Consider the following 20,821-nt stretch of genomic DNA (forward strand, 5'->3'; position numbering starts at 1 on the left):
TTTCCAAAAGAGGTCTTGGTCGGGATGCCAACAACAAGCGGGTGGTATTTCCCAATTCCGACGACATTGGCTTTTTGAGGCGTCGGGTTGGGAATCGAGAGTCAAAAGTCTAAAAGATTGAAGATTGAGCAGTGAATTTAACGAACTCATTTTCTTGTTGCGATGGCTGTCCAAATTTAGCCACTCCGGACCCACTATTTACCGGGTGTGGTCCACTCTCGCATCCTAGTTGCCCGCTATGCGCCACCTCCCTACGCCATCACCCATCCGACAAGACGTCCAGAGAAAATGCCCGATTGTCCGATCGCGACACCAAGCCCGCTCCCTCGAGATCTCGCTGCGGGCACTAGCAATCTGGAACTTTTTGCCCAACATGGTGACGTCAAGGCGTGTCATGGACTGAACATGACAGTAGACATTTCTATCATCTGGAGCAACGTCCTGATATAGCTTTACAGGTAGTGCAGAATACACAATATCAGACAACCCTGTCCTCAAAACACCAAAAGACATGCTGTTTGGCATCCTCAACTGCTGTAGATACGCGAAACCCAAAGCCCCCTTGACTAGTTCGCTCTTCACCTCGACCAGGACGATGTCCACAGGAAACAAGCCGTCCAAGTCGGCCCAGGCCCAGGCCGCCGCCTCCTCCAACCCGGAGCCATCCTTTTCGTCTCTCGGCATTCGCAACTCCACCATCAACGAGGCCCCGGGTGTCCAGCTCTCGCCGCACCAGAAGCTGGTAGTAGGAAGTGTGCTCGACCTGTTCGAGGGCAACCCGACCCTCAAGCACTTCAGCCTCTGGTCACCCGACGCCGTGTTCGAGGACCCCATCACCAGCGCGGCCGGCGAGGCCAAGTACAAGGCGCAGTGGTATGGCCTGCCCGCACTCTTCAGCCCCATCACGCTGCAGTCGCATACGGTCGTCGATGCCGGCAACCCGGTCCGGCTCGAGACGAGCAACAAGTACGTGGTGCGCGGCATCGGCAGCGCCCACACCATCAGCAGCGTCGTCAACATCCACCTCGGCGACGACGGCAAGATCGCAAAGGTCCAGGACAGGTGGAACGACAAGCTGCCCGAGGGGGTTATTATGAACGTGAGTGTGCTATGAACCCCTGTGCTGACGAGGTTGTGGCTGACAAGGTTGCATGGGGTGGTAGACTTTCCGCAAGATCAACGCCGTGACTGTCCCCATGCTGATCACGGTGCCCAAGACGGAGGAGGAGGATATGAAAATGCAGGCTGCGAGGGATAAGGAGATGCAGGCCGCAAAGGAGAAGGAGGAGACCAAGTAAAGTTTAATAAAGTAAAGCGTAATTCCTTGAACATGTTATCGATTAATTCCGACGAAATAGCGACATCTTTCATCTGCTTTCATACAACAACATCGCTCACACATCCACCTCCTCCATCGGCGCCACCTCGAGCAGCCCAAGCGTGCTCGCCATGTGGGCTGAGTACGAGTACCGGCGGTATACAGCCCCGTCGGCACCCTCGCAGAAGATGCTAACGCCTGCCTCGTCCTCGCCCGTCTCTCCGTGGCCTCCGCACGCCTTCTCGCCCTCACCCACGTCCTCATCCTCCCCTCTCGCGCCATCCAGAAGATCATCCATGAGATCATCCATGATGCTCTTGTACAGGCGCGCCCCCTTGCCCATCGGGCCCTTTGCCTTGAGCTGGTGGTGGCGATGGTGGTGGTGGCCGTGCGTCGCCGCGCAGTCCCGCCTCGTCATCATGGCGTGCATGTCGCGGCCAAACTCCAGGCTGGTGCTCGCGTAGAACGGCATCTGAAGGCCCGCGCGGTCGGCGAAGGCGCCGGCGTCCTCGACGGGCCCGCGCGACACGGCGCACACGGTCGTGTTTTACGAGTCGAGCTGGTGCGCGTCCGCCGAGCGCTCCGCCAGGAAGGTGCAGCGGGCGCAGGCGTCGGACGCCCCAGAGCCGACTGTGAATCTGTATGTGTGTTACGCTGCTACACACGTCTCGGAAAGTGATAAAAGCAGCGTACTGGTAGACGACAAGCTGCCTCTTGCCCTCAAAGAGGTTGGGTAGGCAGACGTTTCTGCCGTCGGGCCGTGTAAAAACGTAATCCTTGGATATCTTCATCACGGGCATCTCCCGCATGGCCCGCGCGACGTCCTGCGCCATGCGTGAGAGCTTCTTCTCGCGCCGGACAAGGTCCTTGCGGGCGCGCATACACTCCTGCTATGTCGCGACCTAGATAAGGATGCGTTGTTAGTTGAGAGGTCAGGGGTTATGTTCTGTCGGTTGTGGTGAGACTTACCTTTGCTGGCATTTCGGCTATTCCGTAGATGATGCTATAAAAGTATAAAAGGTAACGCTCGTCGGCGAGAGAAGGCTCACGACAGAAGCGTCCTGGCGTCGTGTACTTAAGTAGGCAAGTCCCTAAACATCGGTTCTGCATCAACACAGGCAGCACTCGTGCTTCCAGTAAGCAGCCTACAGCGCATACGGAGATCAGATGAACCTTGCAAGAGTCTTCTCGTCCAAGCCGGAAATGGAGGGCAACATCGAAATGGGTTACTGCTTGACGACTCCCGTGCCCACGCCATAGCAAAGGCTGCGTAAGGGCACATCGCTCGGACTGCGCACAGGACAAGACGACCGGAAACACCGTTGGGGAACATTTGATTCGTTGAGAAGCGACAGGCAGAGAAATCGGATGATGGACCGAAAGGCCGTTGGATTCTAGATCTAGTCATGAACTGGACTCCTCACCTGCCCCGTCACGTCAAATCGTCTACAGAAACACGCAGGTGGCGCAACTCAAGCCAGAGCCTTGACCTCGCCCTCCTTGATCTTGCCCGCGCCGACGAGGCGCTTGACCTCGTCCTGCCACACGGCCTTGATCTCGCCCGAGACCTTGAGCCCGTTGAGCTTGCCGGCCAGCGCCGCGATCTCGTCGGCGTCGATCTTGGACTGCACCAGGTCGATGTCGCCGAGCACGGCGTCGATGGTGGCGGGCGATGCGTCTCCCTCGACAAAGTAGTTGGCATCCTTGACGGAGCCCTTGAGCACGCGCTTGTTCTTCTTGACGGCGTTCTTGGCCGCCTCCTTGGCCTTCTTACCGGCGTCGCGGTCCGCCTTGGCCTTCTCCTCGGCCTCCTTGGCCGCCTTCTCCTCGGTCTCCTTCTTCAGGCGGGCCTCCTCGAGCGCGGCCTTCTCGGCCGCCTCCTTGTCGAGGCGCTTCTTGTTCTTGGCCGCGTTGGCCTCCTGGCGGAAGCGCTTGATGCGCTCATCGCCGGCCGAGCAGTCGTCGAGCAGCTTGCGCAGGCGCGCGTTGTCCTCGGCCTTCTTCTTCTTGCGGGCGTTGGCGTTCTTGCGCTCCATCTGGCGCTTCTGGTCGCGGTTCTCGTTGTCGTCGGGCACGTCCTCGTCCAGGTACTCGAAGGAGCGCCAGCTGTCAAAGTTGTACCAGAAGTTGTAGAAGTTCTCGACGTCCTCCTTGGCCGAGTCCTCGTTGCCAAAGGTCGGCACCGGGTGCACCTTGCTGAACCGGGCCTCGGCCTTGAAGACGCTGCCCCAGCGCTTGTAGAAGTTGCCCTTCTGCAGGTCCTTCTTGGTGGGCGGCTCGACGTCGGCCTTCTCGTCGACCGAGTCGAACTGGCGGCGCTTGACGGGGTCGAGCAGCACCTCGGTGGCCTTTTGGATGCACTTGAAGAAGTTATCGTCCTCGGGGCGGCCGGCCGCGGCCTTCTTGTCGGGGTGGTGCTTGAGCACCTTTTTGCGGTGGGCGCGCTTGATCTGGTCCTCGGTGGCCTTGTGGCGGTACTTGGACAGGCCCATGACCTGGTAGTGGTCTTGGTTCTGTGGGAGCTGGTTAGTACGTGTGTCTCCTTGCCTGTCTCCTTGACCTCGATCATCTCGCATACCTTCCAGTCCTTGGCGTCCCGAGTAAACATCATGGGGTCTTCGGGCTCGCTGATCTCGCCATCGTCGTCGACCTCGACCTTCTTGGCACGCTCCTGGGCCTGCAGGCGGTCATCCTCGGAAAAGGTGCGCTTGTGGCGGGAGCGGCGAGCGTGGGCGAGGAAGTGAGGGCCGACGGGCTCGATGGTGCGCTCCGTCGAGGTGCTCAGCTTGCCGAGTGGCTTGAAGTCCTTGTCCGCCTCCCAGCCCTCGGGGAGGGTCGGAAGCGACCTTTTGACTGCAGTCATTGTTGCTTCTGGCGCACTAGTTGATCTGTGGGAGAAGCCGTGGGTGTTTTTGCGGCCCGAGTTCCCAACTGGCGGGGATCACTTTCGATGTGGGATTTTTTTTTCTGAGCTGGAGGGACCAGTGCATGTCTGTGCCCCACCTACCAAATACAGCCAATCACCTCCGCTCATTGGGCAATCGACAGCCTAGTCTGGAAACTTGGATGCTTCGATTCCGTCGCCATCTTTTGCCAGACAGCCAAGGCCTCTACTGGTTGTTTGACGAGCATCAAACAAGGAACCATGTCCAACTCAAACGCCCTCGCTGCCTACAGGCACCTTTTGCGCGCCGCCGGTGTCGCATTCAAAGGTATCTGCCGCGTCCTTACCTCCGCCCTGCTCCTGAGTTGCGCCCTTCCCACTAACAGGTTGCCCACCGCCCACAGGAGACGCCCGTGTCTTGACTGCCGCAAGACAGCAAATAGCCACCCAGTTCCGGCAAAACACCTCCCTCCCTCCCGCCAACCGCGAATCCGCCGTCCAGATGGCTGAAGAGGTGGCCCAGTTCCTGAGGGCCAATGTCGTCCAGGGGCAACTCCAGAACGATGGGCTGTACAGTATGTTCCTGCCAGACTGCCACGACAGTGACCAAGACTAATCTCGCCCCTCGCGCAGAACTCAACATCCACAACGGGACCGAGAGGGGAGATAACGACACCATCAAGATAGGCAACATGAAGATCAAGATAGACGGCAAGACCTGCAAGGACATGTAGGCGCCGGTCTGGTTGGTCGCTGCAGCTGTAACATTATAACGCCGTGTATGATACTCCCGCTGTAATCCTATCATAGTAAACACACATGATGCATCAAAACCTTGGGATGAATGCCATGTCACGCCAAGTTCTTGTCAAAACCAACGCCAAAACGCCAGAAGTGGCTATGCCAGCAAGGCAGCTGCAAGCCAGGGGATTGCGAAAAGGAGAAACAAGAATACGAAAGACCTCTAGTTCCCGGCCTGACTGGGATATTGCACCTCGGCAGCACCGGGCGGCGCAATGATGAGTGGTGTTGGGGGCGCGTCCGCGCTGCCGCCGTCAACATCGCCTCCGCTGTGCGAACCACCTCTGCCTTGGGCACCCCCGCGGCCTCCTCTCGGCGATGCGCGCGTAAAGGCGGACCGACCATCGCGCAACATGTCCAGCCGCTCCTCTCTGTTCATTGTCCCCACGGCCTTGGGGCGGCCCCAGTGTACCCTCAGGGGGCAGCCGGCAATGACGGCACGGCCCTTGCATTCGAGTGCGGCCTTCTCGGCCGCGTCGCGCGTCTCGTAGTTTATGAAGGCGCAATGCGACATGTGCGAGCAGACAAGCGACTTGATCTTGCCGTGTACCTTGAAGAAGTCGCGGATCTTGTGCTCGGGCAGGTCGTCCTCGACACCCGTCACGAACAGCGACATGATGCCTGTGTCGTCGGGCGGAAGCCAGTCCTTCTCCGTCGGTGGCTGCTGAGCGGCGCTAGGAAACGCGCCTCGGCGCCCTCCCCTGCCACCTCGGCCGCCGCCGCCGCCTCCTCTGCCAGATGAGCTGCCTGAAGCGGCAGCAGCCCTAGAGTCACGCGTGCGGATGGGGCCCGGGCCACCGGATCCGGAACCGACAGCTGCGTTGCCTCCTCTGCTGCTGGGACCCCCAGGTGGGCCCGTCGCCAGGTTGCCATCCTCGTCGACGCCCCTGCTCTTCCTGAAGTACGGCTTGCTCTGGGCTAGCCGCCTCAGCAGCTCGCGGGCCTTCTCATCCGTCTTCTCGTACTCCTCGACGCCGGCGCGGCCCTCCTCAATGGCCTTCTCGTTGTTCTGGGCGAAGAACTCGCGGTTGATCTCGGAGCCCGGACCGGGGGCGATCATCTTGAGGGCGGCGTCGCGCACCACGATGGGCAGGCCGAAGGACAGGTCGAGCATGCACGACTGGCAGCAGTTTTTTAGGCGGGCGCATGTAAGGCAGATGTTGGTGCGCTTCTTCCGGCCATGGGCGCGGTCGGCGCTCCAGCTGAAGATGGTGAAGGGCCGGGTGCACAGCTTGCACTCGGCGCCGTAGTCCTCCTTCATCATCTTGACGTAGGGGTTTTCTGGGAGGCAGCTCTCGCAGACGGACGGGAAGTCGGTCGACTCCCAGCCCGACCTATTGAGGTCCTGTTTTATCTGGGGAGCCATAGTGTGCGGTGTTGAGGTTGTGCTGATTCGAGCGCGTTGATGGAGTCTGGTTCGATGCGCGTCGACGTTGGCGGCGCCGTCGAGTCGTTCGTTGGCTGGTGGCGTGGTTTCGCGATTGTCAACTTTCGGATGTGGATAATTCTTGTCGCAGGCATGGATCTCAGCCTTGGGCTGACCGGCAAGTTGCGTGGCTGAGGCAAGAAGGTTCTCTTATCGATTAGTCATCAGCCACTGAGACTTTAGAGGTGTGGCGTCAACTCGTCATCATTCAGGGGCAAGCAAGCCTTGGTTCTTATTCGTATTCGAATTCGAAAAGGAAAAAATACAACGCCAGGCACCGCCAAGCAGAGGGAGAATAGGAGGAGGGGCCAGCCAATCAGAACGCCCCCCACTTCACCGCCTGCCAGGTCGATATGCTAATGAAATTGCTCGAGAATCGAAATTGGCTGGAATTTGGGCCGGTGGGGCTGCACATGTGAATTGGCACCTGCCAGAGGCTGCCGTGACGGGAAGGGTCCAGTTTGGTGCTTCTGGGCGGTCGGTCTGAAGGAAAGTCGGGGACCGACTCCTTTTTGTAACCCGCGTGTCCATCTCGTCCCTTTCTGTCGGTCTGCCCTTCCTGCATCCTCTCCTTACATATTCTCCCATCCATCTCTCCTGCGGCGGCTTCTCCCATCAACCGCCACACTCCTTTCTCTCCGCATTCGTGACCTCAACTGTCACCGTCTGTTCCGTCATTCCTTCACACCCACTTGTCAACTTCAACACCGCAGCAATGGCTCCCAAGCAGGGTCTTGAGAAGGAGGACAAGCAGCGCGATGCCGCCTTCAACAAGGTGCTTCACGGCAAGTCGGCCATGGCAGCCGGCGGCATTGCGGCCATGTTCTCCAAGGACAAGGAGGCCAAGAAGCTGGCTGTCGAGGAGTACTTTAAGCACTTCGACAACAAGCGCGCCGAGAACGAGACTGCCGCTGACCGCGAGGCCCGGACAAAGGAGTATGCCACTCTGACCAGGCAGTAAGTCGACCTCCGCCCTGTATGATGCCCTGGCTGTGGGCTAACCGTTGTCTCCTTTCTTCCCGTAGCTACTACAACCTCGCCACCGACATCTACGAGTACGGCTGGGGCCAGTCGTTCCACTTCTGCCGATTCTCAGCCAACGAGCCCTTTTACCAAGCCATTGCCCGCCATGAGCACTACCTGGCACACCAGATCGGCATTAAGGAGGAGATGACCGTCCTTGACGTCGGCTGCGGTGTCGGTGGTCCCGCACGCGAGATCGCCAAGTTTACCGGCGCCAATATTGTTGGTCTGAACAACAACGACTACCAGATCGATCGCGCGACATATTACGCCGAGAAGGAGGGCCTCGCTGACCAGCTCAAATTCGTCAAGGGAGACTTTATGGTATGCATATTCTGCCACATCCCTGGCCACGTTTTGTGTTTTGTGTTGTGTCCTGAGCCCCTGAGCTGACTGTTTGCACCCGATTAGCAAATGTCGTTCCCTGACGAGAGCTTTGATGCCGTCTACGCCATCGAGGCGACTGTTCACGCGCCCAAGCTTGAGGGCGTGTACAGCGAGATCTTCAGGGTGTTGAAGCCCGGCGGCACGTTTGGCGTGTACGAGTGGCTGATGACTGACGACTACGATAACGACAACCTTCACCACCGTGACATCCGTCTGCGCATCGAGGTTGGCAACGGGATTTCCAACATGGTGCCCATCTCGGAGGGTCTGGCGGCGATGAAGGCGGCCGGGTTCGAGCTGATCAAGGCCGATGACCTGGCGCAGAAGGGCGACGCGATGCCCTGGTACTGGCCTCTGGCTGGCGATCTGAAGTACCTGCAGACATACTTTGATCTTTTCACCGTCCTCCGCATGACCAAGTGGGCACGGACGTTGATGCACGGCATGACGGGCGTTCTTGAGACGGTCGGCATCGCGCCTGCAGGCACCAAGAAGACGGCGGACGCACTGGCAGTGGGCGGAGATGCCGTTGTCGCTGGCGCAAGGGAGAACATCTTTACGCCCATGTACCTGATGGTTGGCCGCAAGCCGTTGAACTAGGCGGGGAACTGGAGTTGACTAATGAGGAAAAGGAGGGGAGGGTAACAGGGGCGGCATACATGCCGAGTATAATGAGGATGACAGGATTACATGACAGGAGGGGAGTTGAGCTCACACTTTGGGACGGTAGAGGTATCCTATAGAGTATATAAAATAATCTTTGTTCTAATCGGGTTGAGTCGGGTGTGTGTGAGAGTGGTGGCTTTTAGTCCGGTCGAGTTTGTCCGCAGTTAAGCTCAGCAAAGGCAGCCCAAACCCAGCCTCAGCTCAGCCTCAAAGGAGGTCCCCCAAAATCGTCCGGATGGCAGACGAAAAGGAAGCTCAGCAGGGCCCCACCCGTCGCGAGCCGTTATCGTGGAATGGGGCCGACCATTCCTGTTTGGGACTAGCAGCCAATGGGTCCCCAACAAGTCCCAGGCCCAACTGCGGGAGCGCACGCCAAATTCTGGGCCGCCACTCGGGGTGCTGCGCTGGCATTGGATTTGGTGGATTTGGTGGTGAGCCAAAGCTCCATCAGCAACCAGAGCTCCGACCCGCGAGGCGCCGAAAAAAAATTCCCTCCAAGTCGACACAGCCAGCAATATCAAGTCTGTCCACCCACCACCCACCCACCACCATCCACTTCTCAGTCTGCCTCGCAATCGCTCGAGCTGCCGTCCTGCCCACCATGTCTCGCTATCTCCGCCCAGCCGCCCGCCTGGCTGCCGCGGCCACCGCCCGCGCCCCCGTCCTCAGATGCGCCCCGGCCTCGTCCATAATAGCCTCGCGGAGGGCCGCCCTCCAGCCGCTGCACCAGCAGAGGACGTACGCCTCGGCCGGCACCAAGGACTACACTGTCCGCGAGGCCCTCAACGAGGCCCTGGCCGAGGAGCTCGAGTCCAACGACAAGGTCTTCATCATGGGCGAGGAGGTGGCCCAGTACAACGGCGCGTACAAGGTCACCAAGGGTCTGCTCGACAGGTTCGGCGAGCGCAGGGTCATTGACACCCCCATCACCGAGATGGGCTTTGCCGGCCTGGCCGTCGGCGCCGCCCTGAGCGGCCTGCACCCCGTTGTAAGACAAAGACCCCGCCCCACCAGCACGAGGACAGAGAGGTGCTTCGCGCGATGCTGACCAGTCCACCAGTGCGAGTTCATGACGTTCAACTTTGCCATGCAGGCCATCGACCACGTCGTCAACTCGGCCGCCAAGACGCTATACATGTCGGGTGGCATCCAGCCCTGCAACATCACGTTCCGCGGCCCCAACGGTTTCGCCTCCGGTGTCGGCGCCCAGCACTCGCAGGACTACAGCGCCTGGTACGGCAGCGTGCCTGGCCTCAAGGTGGTGTCGCCCTGGAGCGCCGAGGACGCCAAGGGCCTGCTCAAGGCGGCCATCCGCGACCCCAACCCCGTCGTGGTGCTCGAGAACGAGCTCATGTACGGCCAGACCTTCCCTATGTCGGAGGCAGCGCAGAAGGACGACTTTGTGATTCCTTTCGGCAAGGCCAAGGTGGAGCGCCAGGGAAAGGACCTGACCATCGTGACGTTGTCGAGGTGTGTCGGCCAGTCGCTGGCGGCGGCCGAGAACCTCAAGAAGAAGCACGGCGTCGAGGTCGAGGTCATCAACCTGCGCTCCATCAAGCCGCTCGACGTCGAGTCCATCGTCAAGTCGGTCAAGAAGACGCACCGTCTCATGACGGTCGAGTCGGGTTTCCCGGCCTTTGGCGTCGGCTCCGAGATCCTGGCCCTTACCATGGAGTACGCGTTTGACTACCTTGACGCCCCGGCCTCGCGCGTCACAGGCGCCGACGTGCCCACCCCTTACGCCCAGGGACTGGAGGAGATGAGCTTCCCGACCGAGAGCATTATCGAGCAGCACGCCGCCAAGCTGCTGCGACTATAAAGCCCGACAGCGAAAGTCGTTGGTATCTGGGGCGTGCGTTTGGGTGTTGACGGTTGCTCAGGGGCGCGCCGTCTGTTTTCCCGGTTAGAACTTGGCGGCTAGACGACCATAGGCGCTTGATGTACAGTAATTGGTCCGATTGTTGATATAAACATTCTTTTTTCGGCTCCGGGCCCGACGATCACACCCATGTTGTCTGCGCAGGCGTTGGTTTAAATTGGGAAGGGCAGCTTGGGAGCAGTAGGAGAGTGCAGCTATGTAGCTCTCTGACATTTATAGACATGGTTACGGGTTCATTCACGTGGTAGGTCGGTGCACGTGCGGAGTCTAAACCAGCGCTTGTTCTGCATGACATCAAAGAGTCCAGCCTAAGCTATTGGCGGGCGTTGTCGCCAGACTGGGAGAAGGGCTGACTGACATCTAAACGTATCTCGAGCGCTTCTGAAGCATGCGTCCCGATACTAAGAATCCGGGGCTGTTGACAAGAGAGTGAAGGAGAGTCAAGGACTATTAGGGAGACGAGTATCGACCGCCCGGGACAAGCAACGCGCTCAAGACAAAACCGGGGAAGAAATGAGGGCGGCAGAGGACAACCAGGGTATCAAAGAGAACCGCACGGCCCCACGCCGGCCACGTTGCGCCTGTTGGGCCCGCCGGGCTTGTCGTCCGAGGCGATGTCGACGGGCACGTCGGCGCCCTTGGGGCAGGTGTCGTCCTTGCGGCCGGGCCCGTCGTACGAGTGGATGTAGGTGCACGTGGTGGCGGACCCCGGGGTGAAGCGCCAGCCGTGGCAGCCCGTGGCGACGCGGCGGTAGCAGTAGGCGCAGCACTCGTCGGGGCTGCGCGAGGCCGAGAAGGCGAAGAGGTAGTTTGGGTCGCCGTGCACGGCCAGGAAGGAGGCCGAGGTGATGTAGTTTTTGGTATTGCACTCGGCGGGGAGGCCAGTCTTGGGGGGAGTTGTTAGTGCCTGGTGTGCTGCGCATATGTCACTGGGCAGAGGGAGTGTGGGCGGGCTTACTGGGACGGGCTTCGGCGAGGTGCTGGTCGACGAGGTGCTGCTATCCGAGGATGTGGTTGACGGCGTGGACGTGGGCAACGGCGTCGGGGAGCTGATTTGTCGGTGCCGGCTGTTAGCAGGTCTGTCCGGTTGTGCTCTATACACTTCCAGGACGGGAATAGTGCCGGCGAGCTGACCATTCTGACGAGGTGCACGGGGAGGGGACGTCGTCGGAGGCCGGGACCGAGGGCGGCGGGCTGTATCAGACGCTTAGTTCTGTCTTTTGGAGCCCTGGGGCCTCGCCATGGCCCCAGGGCTAGCAAGAGCAAGGCACATGGGATGCCAGTACAGACTCGGGTATCGGCTTTAGGAACACAGAAAGAACAGCACACAAGTCAACTTGCCTCGGACCCGGCTGGCTCGACAGCCTCGGCAGCACGGCGCCAAAGATGACGCCAAAGACGATGGTGCACAAGATGGCGGCGACGACGCCGTAGACGAGACAGCGGTTGAAGACGATCCACCCCCACAGGCGGCGCGCCCACAGCGGCGTGTCGTCGCCGTCGCCGAAGCAGCAGCAGCAGAGGCAGCAGAAGCGCCGCCAGCCGCGCCGCCTGCCGTTTCCGTCGTCGCCGTCGTCGCCGTCGTCGCCGTCGTCGTAGTTGCTGCGACCGTGGTCGCCGACGTCGCTGTCGCCCTCGTCGTCCTCACGCACCGTCCGCAGCGCCGCCTGGTCGTGGTAGGCCGACGGGGCGGCGGTGTGGGTGCTGCTGCGGCGGTCGGCCATGGTCATCGGGGGGTTGTTGCTGCCGGCGTAATCTTTCTGCTGCTGCTGCTGCGGCAGCGGGGGCGATGGTGGCGGCCGGTGGTGGTGGTCGACGCTGGGGCTGCGGTAGCCGGCGCCAAAGCCGATGGGCCCGCCGCCGCCGCCGCCGCCGCCGGCCGACTGGGCCGAGGACGAGGCGGTGCTGGGGGCGCGGCTGACGGCGCGGGCCTGCAGGGACGGGTTCAGGGCCGAGTCCTGCTCGGCGAAGCGGCGGATCGGGTAGGGGCCCATCTCGTGGACCTGGCCGACGCCCGGGCCGCCATGGCCGGTGTTGTAGGGCCGCCAGTGGCCGCTCTCGGACGTTTGGTAGGGCGAGGCCATGGCGATGGGGGTGGTAGCGGTGGTGGTGGGTTAGCAGGCAGGGCAAATGGAGCTGTGATGGCTGGGGTGGACGAGATGTTGGCTGGTTGGCGAAAGCTGAGCTGGCCAGGCGGGTGACTCCTTCTGCAAAGTTGGGACTCAACTTCACTGCACGGTGCTGAGGCAAAGGTCAGAGAAGCAAGGACGTGGAGCCACGTCGTCGCTGATGCAAGGCTCCGCAGAAAACAAGCATCCGGTATCACAGCGCCCAGGCCAACACCACGGCCTGCGTTGAGAGTATTGAGGCCATCTAGAAAAAGAAGCAAAACACCAGGACAGAAAAGACAACAAGAAAGAGGAAAAGAGAGAGGCGAGGCCTCGATCCTTGACAAGACCTCACACAGACACAAGACGCAAAAAAACACATCAAGGGGTCTTGTCCCCCGTGCCGTCACCGGTGGCGCCACGCGGGTGTCACTCCAGGGGCAGGATCTGGTTGGCATCTCGGCCGGTCGAGTGTCACTTGTGGGAGCGTTTGACGTTGAACCCCGTGCAAGCATGGCTGGGGAGTGGCACGGCAGGCCGAGCAGCGGCAGCTACCCGTGTGGTGTTTGCCTACGGAGCGGCTGCCGGAGTTTGGGATGGCAAGGTGGTTGAGGAGACGGCTGGTATAAGTCAGAGGGCTCTATGCTCTGTGGTTATGTAAGCCGATATCATTCCCTAATCCAAGGCTGAGGAGGCAGGCGTTGTCGAGCATGGAGGGGCGACACTTGCCCGTTTTGGGCTGTCAGCCCGGCGGGATTCGCAACAGTTCCAACTCCGAATCCCGTCGGGCTGTTATTCCCTCCGCCACCAAACCCGCCCACCTTGTTCAGCGTGGGTGGCCTTGCTTCCCTCGGATTCCCTAGTTCCCTTGTTCTCGCATCATCGTCACTCATGCTTCTTTTTCCTGTCCTAACTCTCTGCTCTGGAGATTCGGTTGGGTCTAGAATCTAAATCCGAACGCCAGAGCTACCAGATTGGACCCTGTTTTTGGGGTTTTTAGGGTTTTTGGGGGGCAGCACCCACTAAACAGCACCCACTCGAGCACGAGTTCGGACGCTTGTGGCGCACGAGTCGCTTCACCAAACGACCAGCCTAGGCCAGACTCCGCCGGAATTGAACGACAGTCTGGTGCTCCAGCTTCACCACCATGACCTCCAGTTCCTCTTCTTTTGGACTGGGAGAGTCCCAAAGTAGAAGCACGCGCTCGTCTGCCTCGGCTGTTGCTACTGCTAGTGCCGGCGTCCCGGCTCCCTACGGGCGGGCCTGCACAAACTGCTCCAAGGCCAAGTGTCGATGTGTTGGTCAAGCCTCTTGTTCTGCTCTTGTTCAAGCCTCCCCAGCCACTCGCTGACCCACCCACCAGGTCTACCGTGGCTCTGGCGCCGACACGGGCGCTTGTGAAAGGTGCCACCGCCTAGCCAAACAGTGTGTGCCGTCAGAGACGGTCCGCAAACGCACCCCCAGGCGCCACATCGTCTCGCGCACAGCTCAGCTCGAGGAGAAGCTGGACGACCTCGTCTCGCTGCTAAAGACCCAGCGCCAGGCCAAGGAAGGCGCCGGCTCGGCCTCTACAAGAGAAGCCCCATCTGCCCTGCCACAGGCCAGGCCATCATGCACCGCCAGGGGCCGTCTTCCCAGGTTCTCGGATCAGATAGCCCCCAATATCCCCTCTCCCCCAAGCTCACATGATGCCGAGCCGCGCCCTCTGCTGTCTGTGCAGCCCGACAAGGCCACGCCCTCCCCACAGCCGACCCCGACCCCTTCGTCGACCTCTCCCCCGGGCTCTGCCGACTTGGTCGAGGCCGAGCGGTCCCTCGATGCCTTCCGCTCCCGCTTCATCCGCTTCTTCCCCTTTATGCACATCCCCGTCTCCATGACAGCACAGAACCTCTCGAGGAAACGCCCCCTGACCATGCTGGCTATTCGGTGCGTCACGTCGAGATCGTACGAAAAGCAGCAGAAGCTCAGCGACGAGCTGCGGGAGTTGATTTCAGACAAGGCAGTGGTCCACTACGAAAGCAGCCTCGACATCTTGCTTGCTATCCTGGCCTTTGCTGGCTGGTGAGTGCCGCTCCCACGGAACAAACAAGACGGAGGCTAACGGAGGTGCTGACTGCGTCCACTGGTCCAGGGCACACTTCCACAAAAGAGACAGGCCATACATGACTCTCTTCACCCGCTTGGCCACTGCCCAGCTCATCGAGCTAGGGCTGCACCGCCCGTTTGGGGAGCTGCCGGCCCCCCGCTTCTGGAAGGACTCGGAGGCCAAGAGCTTCATGGCCGACCAGCTCAGAGGGGCGGGGCCGACCAACGAGGAGCGGCGCGCGGCCCTGGGGTGTTTCTGTCTTTGTGCAATGTAAGCTGGCCATCCGCCATGCCCATCTCTGATGAATGAATGATGAATCCCACTCACACGCCATGTCAGGACTTCGTCCACCATGCGGCGGTTCGACCCCCTGAGGTGGACGCCGTTCATGGAGGAAATGCTACGAGATCTGGAAAAGAACCCGGAATGCGAGGGCGACAAGGTGCTCGTAGTCCAGGTAAAGGCAGAGCAGCTGGTCGAGCAGATCCACAACGCGCGCCAAGGCTCGGATGGGTCGATAGCACGTCCAGGACTTTTCGAGAGCGCGTGCGGCATCGAAGACCCGTCCAAGGGTTTGCCACACTATGTTGTCAAGCTCTTCCGCTCCCGACTCAAGGACCTCATATCCAGTATCCCCGAGGAGCTGCTGAAGCACGGTATGTCCTGTGACGCCTAGACTGGGATCCATGGGATCCTTGGGATCAGATCCTTGGGATCCTTGGGGTCAAATGTTGTAAAGCTCGTGAACTAAGCGCGGACTCGAGCAGACGCCGTGGAGCCCATGATGCATTCGCTGGATCTCATGGTCAACGAGTGCGCCGTCAACAAGTCACCTAGGATGCTGCAGCCCCTCAACGTCGACATGCCCGATCCCAACCCGAGCTCACTGGCGGCCAACCCGCAGCAGCTCGAATACTTGCACGGCTGCGTCGACGCCCTGGAGCGCTACTTTAGCCGCATTTTTGCCATGGCTGCCGTCTTCTACCACGGCTTCTCGTTCGCCATGTGCACGCGCATGACGCACGCGCTGGTCGCGCTGTTCCGCCTGACCGTCTACGACGATCCGCTGTGGGACCGGGCTGCGCTCAGGCGCCGGCTCGACGTGCTCGCCATGATCGACGGCACCACGGCCAGGGTGATGGATCTCAAGATGTCGGCCGGCCTGGACGAGGGTGAGGACGGGGAGAAGGCTGCCGAAGGCGCCATGCCCACCATCTTTTTGAAGTCGTGGACGTTCCTGGAGAGGATGCGGGCGGGCTGGGAGGTCGAGATCAAGAATATGGATGCGGCAGCCCAGGGTGGCATGGATGCAGGCGAGGGCGTGTCCCCGTCGTCGTCCTCGCTAGCCACGTTGGGAGGGCCCGGGACCGGGGGCGTGGTAGCTGGCGGCGGCAACGTGGCACTGTTGGGCGGCCAGTTGCCGCCGCAGCTGATGATGGGCGGCATGGACATGCAGCAGCAGCAGCAGCCACAAGCTGGGCCATATGGCCAGTACGACCTGAACGGCACGCCCGTCTCTCTGGGCGTGGCAGGCCCGGTCGACCAGGCCTGGATCTCGGACGTGTTTTACCCCTGGGACTACCAGACCATGGCCATGAACTGGGCCAACATTTGAGCGATCCTTTCTTGTCGGTGCCTGGGAGCCTTAGGTGCCTGGGAGCATGCAACGTGTCGGCAATGTGCGATCTTCACTCCCCTCAGAAAAGTTGACGCATTGGCGGGTGGTTGGCTGGACGAGAGACGAGCCTGCAGGTGGTGTTCCGAAACCCTTTGCTCGTTGTGATTATATCGTTACACAATGCATTGTGACAAGGACCGATCTTTGCTCCATGTGGGCGAGATGGGCGCCTCTTCTCCAGCGGCGGGTGGAGTTGCCATGTGGGTGTCCTCTGTCCTTTTCCCTGGCGTGGCTGGGCATCTTCGGTACCACTAGTGCATATCCTCAGAGGCTCCCTCGCTCCCGCGTTGTTGGCGGCAGGGATGGCTCACGCCAAGGCTCATGATCGGCGAGCTCCAGGCCCTGGCCGCCTCCACTCGAACCGGCAAGGGAGAGTGGGCGACAGGGATGCTGACCCGGGTTTCCTGACTGGCCGTGTGGCATACTGTCGATACTGTCGCCGGCTGCTCCTTATCTCTCCTGTGTCAGCGTCCCACAGCAGCGGGTTTTGGCACAAGACAAGGTGAAGGCCGGATGCTGTGGCTCTCGTGCCCTGGCCCTTTCGGAACCGGCTCCGGAAGCATGGGGCGAGGGGTGTATTTGGGGTTGTGTTTGTATGGGTGGGTGTGCTGGTCCCGACAGGCTGGAGTCGAGGCTGGAAACGATCAAGGCTGGGGCTGGGGCTGCTGGAATACATATTGTCTTGCCCTGTGCTCGTTCAGCTGTGCCCGCTCAGCTCGCATCTCGGGCTGCTGTTGTCCACTGGCACCTTTACTTTCTGTGCAGACACGACACTGGCCATGGAGGTCGAGACGCAGTCGCCCACGGTCATGGCCGTGGCCGTGGCCTTTGCCGTTATTACGTTTGTGGTCGTCGGGCTGCGGCTCTACGCGCGCATCTTTCTGGTTCAACACGTGGGAATAGATGACTGTAAGTTGACGGACGGACGCTAGGAAGATGGCAGGCCTAGGCTAACGACAGCACGCCACACTTTCTTTCTGCAGATCTCATCGTTGTGGCTTCGGTAAGCGTTGGGCGAATATATACGGCACGGCACGGCATGAACAACGGCACGGCACGAACGCCAAGACAGGCAAACTAACAACAAGCAGCTCCTCTCTTGGGCCTTCATCGCCGCCACCATCCGGTCGGCCGAGCTGGGGCTAGGCGGGCACTACGCCGACGTGATAGCGCGCGGGGTGCCCAACTTCGTCGCGTACCTGCAGACGGTCTGGCTCTCGTCCATCTTCTACAACGCCTGCCTGGGCTTCATCAAGGCGTCGGTGCTGGCGCCGTACATGCGCCTGGGCGACCGGAGACGCTGCGGACGCTGTCGGCCGTCATGGCGGGCGTCGTCGCCTGCCAGGCCACGGCCAACGTGCTGGTCTGCATCTTGCAGTGCGAGGCCCATCCGGGCGGCCTACGACATCACGATACCGGCAACGCAGAAGCGGCGCTGCATCGACATCAACGCCTTCTACCTGGCCAACGCGGCCGTCAACATCCTGACAGACGCGCTGACGTGCGCGCTGCCCATCCCGCTCGTGCTGCGGCTGCAGGTGCCGCTGGCGCGCAGCGCGTCGGGCTCGGGGTCGCGCTGTGCCGGGCTTTCGTGGCCTGCCTGGCCAGCGTCATCTGCATCACCTTCATACCCGCCATGCTGGCCAGCGCCGACCCGACCTGGGACATTGCCCAGCCCATGTACTGGTCCGTCATCGAGACCAACGTCGGCATATTGGCCTCGTCCATCCCGAGCACAAAGGTGATTGCCAAGCGCTTCTTCCCGCGCCTGCTGGGGAGCAGCAGCGGCGGGCCTAGTGGAGGAATAGGAGGAGGAGGAGCAGGAGGGGAAGGGGAGTTTTAGACCATAGGGGGCTCGTGGTCCGGCGGCGGCGGCGACGGCGGCGGCACGGGGAGCAGCAGGAACGACAAGGGCGACGCCAAGGCAAGAGGCAACAAGAGCTTCTACTACGCCGACAGCGTCAGGGACGACGACGGGCACGAGATGATGGCGGCGGCGCCGACGCGGCCGGCGGACGCGCAGTTGAGCGACGAGGAGGCGCTGACGGGCCGCGTGCCTGAGGGCCGCATCGGCGTCACCACACACGTGCAGGTCGACCACCAGACGCCGAAGACGTCGGGCTGGCGGGACGGATAGGGGGCTAGTCCCGGCTGGGCGGGGAGGTGGGCTGGGCGAGACTGTTGATGGGATTTATTGGATGCGGGTGGCTGTTTCGGTAAGGGCTAATTCACAGTAGGGTACGTACACACAGAACTACACTTTTCCGGTCCCCCTTCTACCGTGTGGCTGCTCAATATGGAAACGTCGTGCTACCATGTGCTGCTTGCGACAGCGTTCCAAAAGGCAGGGCAGGGCAGGGCAGGGCGCATGGGTCCCTGAAAAAGGCTCCAGTCTAAGCGTAACAGACCGGCGGTTGGTGGCGCCGGAAGCCGCGTGCCGCACCCGCCTGCCGACTGGGCGGGAAAGATATAAACGAACCAACAACAACAACGACCAGGGGCGGGCATGGGTGTGCGCTGGCACTGTGACCGAGGCGGCAGGATTACTCCGCAACTACCTCCTTTGCTTCATGCCTCCTCCACTTTGAGTTCCACACGATGCGGCCGGAAAGAGGCACAGATCGGCGCTGGCCCCTCTGGCTCGCGTGATTGCTCGTGGGTACGGCCAAGGCAGCAGGACCTCGGCAGCGGGAGGGGAGCCATGGGGAGGGGCGGTACAATATGTAGCTCGTGACTGGCCCAGGGAGGCGGCTGGGGTGGCATGGCACAGAGGACCTAGGAATATGTGCATCGCATCACACATTTCTTTTGACAGCTCGTAAAAGACCTGGCTAGAGCTGGGAAGCGGACCAGAAAGGCCGCCGTCAACAGGGGACACGGCAACACACAACAAGCCAACCACCATGGCTGCCCTCCTCACAGCGGCAAACCTGCGCTCCTCGCGGCCGCCTACCTGGCCTACAAAGCCGTGCGTGGCGCAGGTGGTGCGGTACCGGTACCTCAGCCCGCTGTCGCAGTTCCCGGGCCCGTTCTGGGGCTCCGTGACGCGGCTCTGGATCGCGTACCACAACGTCAAGGGCGACGAGCCGCGCGTCTTCCGCGAGCTGCACCCGGCGCCACGGCCCCGTGGTGCGCGTGACGCCCACCATGCTGTCCGTGGCCGACGCGACGCGCCTGCCCGACGTCTACTGGCGCCACGCCCACAAGTCGCAGCACTACATCACCGGCAGCTTCGGCAAGACCGAGAGCCTGTTCAACATGCAGGACGCCAAGACGCCAAGACCCACGCGCGCTTCCGCAAGATCGCCGCCGCCCCCTACTCCTTCCCCAACGTGCGCCGCATGGAGCCGCTGCTCGACGGCAACATCGAGCGCTGGATGGACAAGCTGCAGACCCGGTTCGCCGGCACGGGCAAGGCCTTTGACTTTGCGCCCTGGGCCGTCTACATGGCCTACGACATCATCAGCGAGGTCGGGTTCGGGCAGCCCTTTGGCTTCACCGAGCAGGAGCGCGACGTCGAGGGCCTGATCCAGGGCTTCCACGACGGGGCTGACGGCGTTTGGCGTCATGGCGCGGTGCTGGCCCTTTACCGACTGGGTCAAGTCGACCTTTCTCGGCAAGTACCTGGTGGCGTTCGCCCGAGCAGGACTCGGGCATCGGCACGCTGATGCGGTTCCGCGACCGCCTCATCGCCGAGCGTATCGAGGCCAACGAGAAGGGCACGGCGGGCGGGCGCATCGACCTGCTGCAAACCTTCCTCGAGGCGCGCGACGAGGACGGCAGGCCGCTGGACCTTGAGTACGTGCGGGCCGAGATCCTGCTGGTGCTGCTGGCGGGGGCCGACACGACGGGCACGACGGTCAACGCGCTGACAACGCACCTGATGGCCCACCCGGCGGCCTACGACAAGGTCAACGGCCGAGATCGACGCGGCCGCCAAGGCTGGCAAGTTGTCGGCCACGCCGCAGCACGACGAGGTGGCGGCGCACTGCCCCTACTACGTGGCGTGCGTGCGCGAGACGATGCGGCTCAACCCGGCGACTCCCGCGGCTGGCGGGGCCCGGGAGGGATGGAGCTGTACGGCAAGCACGCGCCCGAGGGCACCGAGGTGACGTGCAACCAGTGGGTGGTGCACCGCGACCCGGCCGTTTACGGGGACGACGCCGACGAGTTCCGGCCGGAGCGGTGGCTCGAAAACGAAGCCCGCACGCGCGAGATGCTCAAGTACAGCATGGCCTTTGGCTACGGCCCGCGCGAGTGTCTGGGCAGGCACATTGCCATGATGGAGCTGTTCAAGGGGCCACTGCAGTTTCTGCGCCACTTTCGCGTCGAGGCGCTGGACAGGGCGAGGCCGGGCAAGTATGTGTACAAGGGGGGGATTGGCTATTTTGAGGAGGTCACGATTAAGATTGAGCGGCGGGAGTTAGATGTTAAACGTCTAGGCAGTTTGATATAAACGAGAGTTGGTGGAGAGAATCAATCAAGTTGGACAAGCCCCAAAATCCAAAAAGTGGCTGAGCATAGCCACAATGATGACATGGCCTCCAAGCCACCCCGCTTGACAC

General features: G+C 61.3%; 12 protein-coding genes across 12 annotated transcripts; 7 read left to right on the plus strand and 5 right to left on the minus strand.

Moving 5' to 3' along the window:
* Positions 1-418: 418 nt before the first annotated feature.
* On the plus strand, positions 419-1,396 carry GGTG_05024 (hypothetical protein). Its single transcript, XM_009222823.1, has 2 exons — positions 419-1,099; positions 1,164-1,396. The coding sequence occupies exons 1-2, from the start codon at positions 512-514 to the stop codon at positions 1,296-1,298; spliced, it is 723 nt and encodes a 240-aa protein (XP_009221087.1). The 5' UTR covers positions 419-511; the 3' UTR covers positions 1,299-1,396.
* GGTG_05025 (hypothetical protein) lies at positions 1,250-1,790 on the minus strand (the record flags this gene model as incomplete). The annotated part of the gene is made up of 1 exon (XM_009222824.1): positions 1,250-1,790. The coding sequence occupies one exon, from the start codon at positions 1,788-1,790 to the stop codon at positions 1,395-1,397; it is 396 nt and encodes a 131-aa protein (XP_009221088.1). The 3' UTR covers positions 1,250-1,394.
* Positions 1,791-1,865: 75 nt separating this feature from the next.
* On the minus strand, positions 1,866-2,299 carry GGTG_05026 (hypothetical protein; the record flags this gene model as incomplete). Its single annotated transcript, XM_009222825.1, has 3 exons — positions 1,866-1,956; positions 2,012-2,208; positions 2,288-2,299. The coding sequence occupies 3 exons, from the start codon at positions 2,297-2,299 to the stop codon at positions 1,866-1,868; spliced, it is 300 nt and encodes a 99-aa protein (XP_009221089.1).
* A 347-nt stretch (positions 2,300-2,646) lies between these two features.
* GGTG_05027 (zuotin) lies at positions 2,647-4,301 on the minus strand. The gene is made up of 2 exons (XM_009222826.1): positions 3,897-4,301; positions 2,647-3,831 (listed from the first exon to the last, which is right to left on the minus strand). Exons 1-2 carry the CDS (start codon positions 4,179-4,181, stop codon positions 2,791-2,793), a joined length of 1,326 nt encoding a protein of 441 aa, XP_009221090.1. The 5' UTR covers positions 4,182-4,301; the 3' UTR covers positions 2,647-2,790.
* GGTG_05028 (hypothetical protein) lies at positions 4,276-5,064 on the plus strand. The gene is made up of 3 exons (XM_009222827.1): positions 4,276-4,530; positions 4,607-4,777; positions 4,836-5,064. Exons 1-3 carry the CDS (start codon positions 4,464-4,466, stop codon positions 4,934-4,936), a joined length of 339 nt encoding a protein of 112 aa, XP_009221091.1. The 5' UTR covers positions 4,276-4,463; the 3' UTR covers positions 4,937-5,064.
* GGTG_05029 (hypothetical protein) lies at positions 4,957-6,585 on the minus strand. Its single transcript, XM_009222828.1, has one exon. It carries the CDS (start codon positions 6,367-6,369, stop codon positions 5,167-5,169), a length of 1,203 nt encoding a protein of 400 aa, XP_009221092.1. The 5' UTR covers positions 6,370-6,585; the 3' UTR covers positions 4,957-5,166.
* A 214-nt stretch (positions 6,586-6,799) lies between these two features.
* GGTG_05030 (sterol 24-C-methyltransferase) lies at positions 6,800-8,638 on the plus strand. The gene is made up of 3 exons (XM_009222829.1): positions 6,800-7,386; positions 7,455-7,776; positions 7,864-8,638. The coding sequence occupies exons 1-3, from the start codon at positions 7,145-7,147 to the stop codon at positions 8,437-8,439; spliced, it is 1,140 nt and encodes a 379-aa protein (XP_009221093.1). The 5' UTR covers positions 6,800-7,144; the 3' UTR covers positions 8,440-8,638.
* Positions 8,639-8,907: 269 nt separating this feature from the next.
* GGTG_05031 (pyruvate dehydrogenase E1 component subunit beta) lies at positions 8,908-10,726 on the plus strand. The gene is made up of 2 exons (XM_009222830.1): positions 8,908-9,493; positions 9,566-10,726. The coding sequence occupies exons 1-2, from the start codon at positions 9,107-9,109 to the stop codon at positions 10,322-10,324; spliced, it is 1,146 nt and encodes a 381-aa protein (XP_009221094.1). The 5' UTR covers positions 8,908-9,106; the 3' UTR covers positions 10,325-10,726.
* Positions 10,727-10,925: 199 nt separating this feature from the next.
* GGTG_05032 (hypothetical protein) lies at positions 10,926-13,185 on the minus strand (the record flags this gene model as incomplete). Its single annotated transcript, XM_009222831.1, has 4 exons — positions 11,714-13,185; positions 11,519-11,578; positions 11,343-11,433; positions 10,926-11,270 (listed from the first exon to the last, which is right to left on the minus strand). Exons 1-4 carry the CDS (start codon positions 12,466-12,468, stop codon positions 10,926-10,928), a joined length of 1,251 nt encoding a protein of 416 aa, XP_009221095.1. The 5' UTR covers positions 12,469-13,185.
* Positions 13,186-13,639: 454 nt separating this feature from the next.
* On the plus strand, positions 13,640-16,193 carry GGTG_05033 (hypothetical protein; the record flags this gene model as incomplete). Its single annotated transcript, XM_009222832.1, has 5 exons — positions 13,640-13,789; positions 13,856-14,553; positions 14,624-14,848; positions 14,918-15,234; positions 15,346-16,193. 5 exons carry the CDS (start codon positions 13,640-13,642, stop codon positions 16,191-16,193), a joined length of 2,238 nt encoding a protein of 745 aa, XP_009221096.1.
* An 842-nt stretch (positions 16,194-17,035) lies between these two features.
* On the plus strand, positions 17,036-18,393 carry GGTG_05034 (hypothetical protein; the record flags this gene model as incomplete). Its single annotated transcript, XM_009222833.1, has 5 exons — positions 17,036-17,165; positions 17,240-17,259; positions 17,348-17,826; positions 17,865-18,052; positions 18,107-18,393. The coding sequence occupies 5 exons, from the start codon at positions 17,036-17,038 to the stop codon at positions 18,391-18,393; spliced, it is 1,104 nt and encodes a 367-aa protein (XP_009221097.1).
* A 766-nt stretch (positions 18,394-19,159) lies between these two features.
* On the plus strand, positions 19,160-20,712 carry GGTG_05035 (cytochrome P450 71A23; the record flags this gene model as incomplete). Its single annotated transcript, XM_009222834.1, has 2 exons — positions 19,160-19,858; positions 19,903-20,712. The coding sequence occupies 2 exons, from the start codon at positions 19,160-19,162 to the stop codon at positions 20,710-20,712; spliced, it is 1,509 nt and encodes a 502-aa protein (XP_009221098.1).
* Between the last annotated feature and the right edge of the window lie 109 nt (positions 20,713-20,821).

Source organism: Gaeumannomyces tritici (assembly GCF_000145635.1).
Source record: "Gaeumannomyces tritici R3-111a-1 unplaced genomic scaffold supercont2.2, whole genome shotgun sequence".
Taxonomy (NCBI): domain Eukaryota; kingdom Fungi; phylum Ascomycota; class Sordariomycetes; order Magnaporthales; family Magnaporthaceae; genus Gaeumannomyces; species Gaeumannomyces tritici.

What these genes read in the sequence shown, in the direction of transcription:
- GGTG_05024 (XM_009222823.1), top strand. Translation starts at nt 512, where the DNA reads ATGCTGTTTGGCATCCTCAACTGCTGTAGATACGCGAAACCCAAAGCC. An exon ending in CCGAGGGGGTTATTATGAAC is followed by an intron (nt 1,100 to 1,163) that starts GTGAGTGTGCTA and finishes ATGGGGTGGTAG; the next exon opens with ACTTTCCGCAAGATCAACGC.
- GGTG_05027 (XM_009222826.1), bottom strand. Translation starts at nt 4,181, where the DNA reads ATGACTGCAGTCAAAAGGTCGCTTCCGACCCTCCCCGAGGGCTGGGAG. An exon ending in GGGACGCCAAGGACTGGAAG is followed by an intron (nt 3,832 to 3,896) that starts GTATGCGAGATG and finishes CAGCTCCCACAG; the next exon opens with AACCAAGACCACTACCAGGT.
- GGTG_05028 (XM_009222827.1), top strand. Translation starts at nt 4,464, where the DNA reads ATGTCCAACTCAAACGCCCTCGCTGCCTACAGGCACCTTTTGCGCGCC. An exon ending in CGCCGGTGTCGCATTCAAAG is followed by an intron (nt 4,531 to 4,606) that starts GTATCTGCCGCG and finishes CACCGCCCACAG; the next exon opens with GAGACGCCCGTGTCTTGACT. An exon ending in CCAGAACGATGGGCTGTACA is followed by an intron (nt 4,778 to 4,835) that starts GTATGTTCCTGC and finishes CCCCTCGCGCAG; the next exon opens with AACTCAACATCCACAACGGG.
- GGTG_05029 (XM_009222828.1), bottom strand. Translation starts at nt 6,369, where the DNA reads ATGGCTCCCCAGATAAAACAGGACCTCAATAGGTCGGGCTGGGAGTCG.
- GGTG_05030 (XM_009222829.1), top strand. Translation starts at nt 7,145, where the DNA reads ATGGCTCCCAAGCAGGGTCTTGAGAAGGAGGACAAGCAGCGCGATGCC. An exon ending in TATGCCACTCTGACCAGGCA is followed by an intron (nt 7,387 to 7,454) that starts GTAAGTCGACCT and finishes TTCTTCCCGTAG; the next exon opens with CTACTACAACCTCGCCACCG. An exon ending in TCGTCAAGGGAGACTTTATG is followed by an intron (nt 7,777 to 7,863) that starts GTATGCATATTC and finishes GCACCCGATTAG; the next exon opens with CAAATGTCGTTCCCTGACGA.
- GGTG_05031 (XM_009222830.1), top strand. Translation starts at nt 9,107, where the DNA reads ATGTCTCGCTATCTCCGCCCAGCCGCCCGCCTGGCTGCCGCGGCCACC. An exon ending in TGAGCGGCCTGCACCCCGTT is followed by an intron (nt 9,494 to 9,565) that starts GTAAGACAAAGA and finishes CCAGTCCACCAG; the next exon opens with TGCGAGTTCATGACGTTCAA.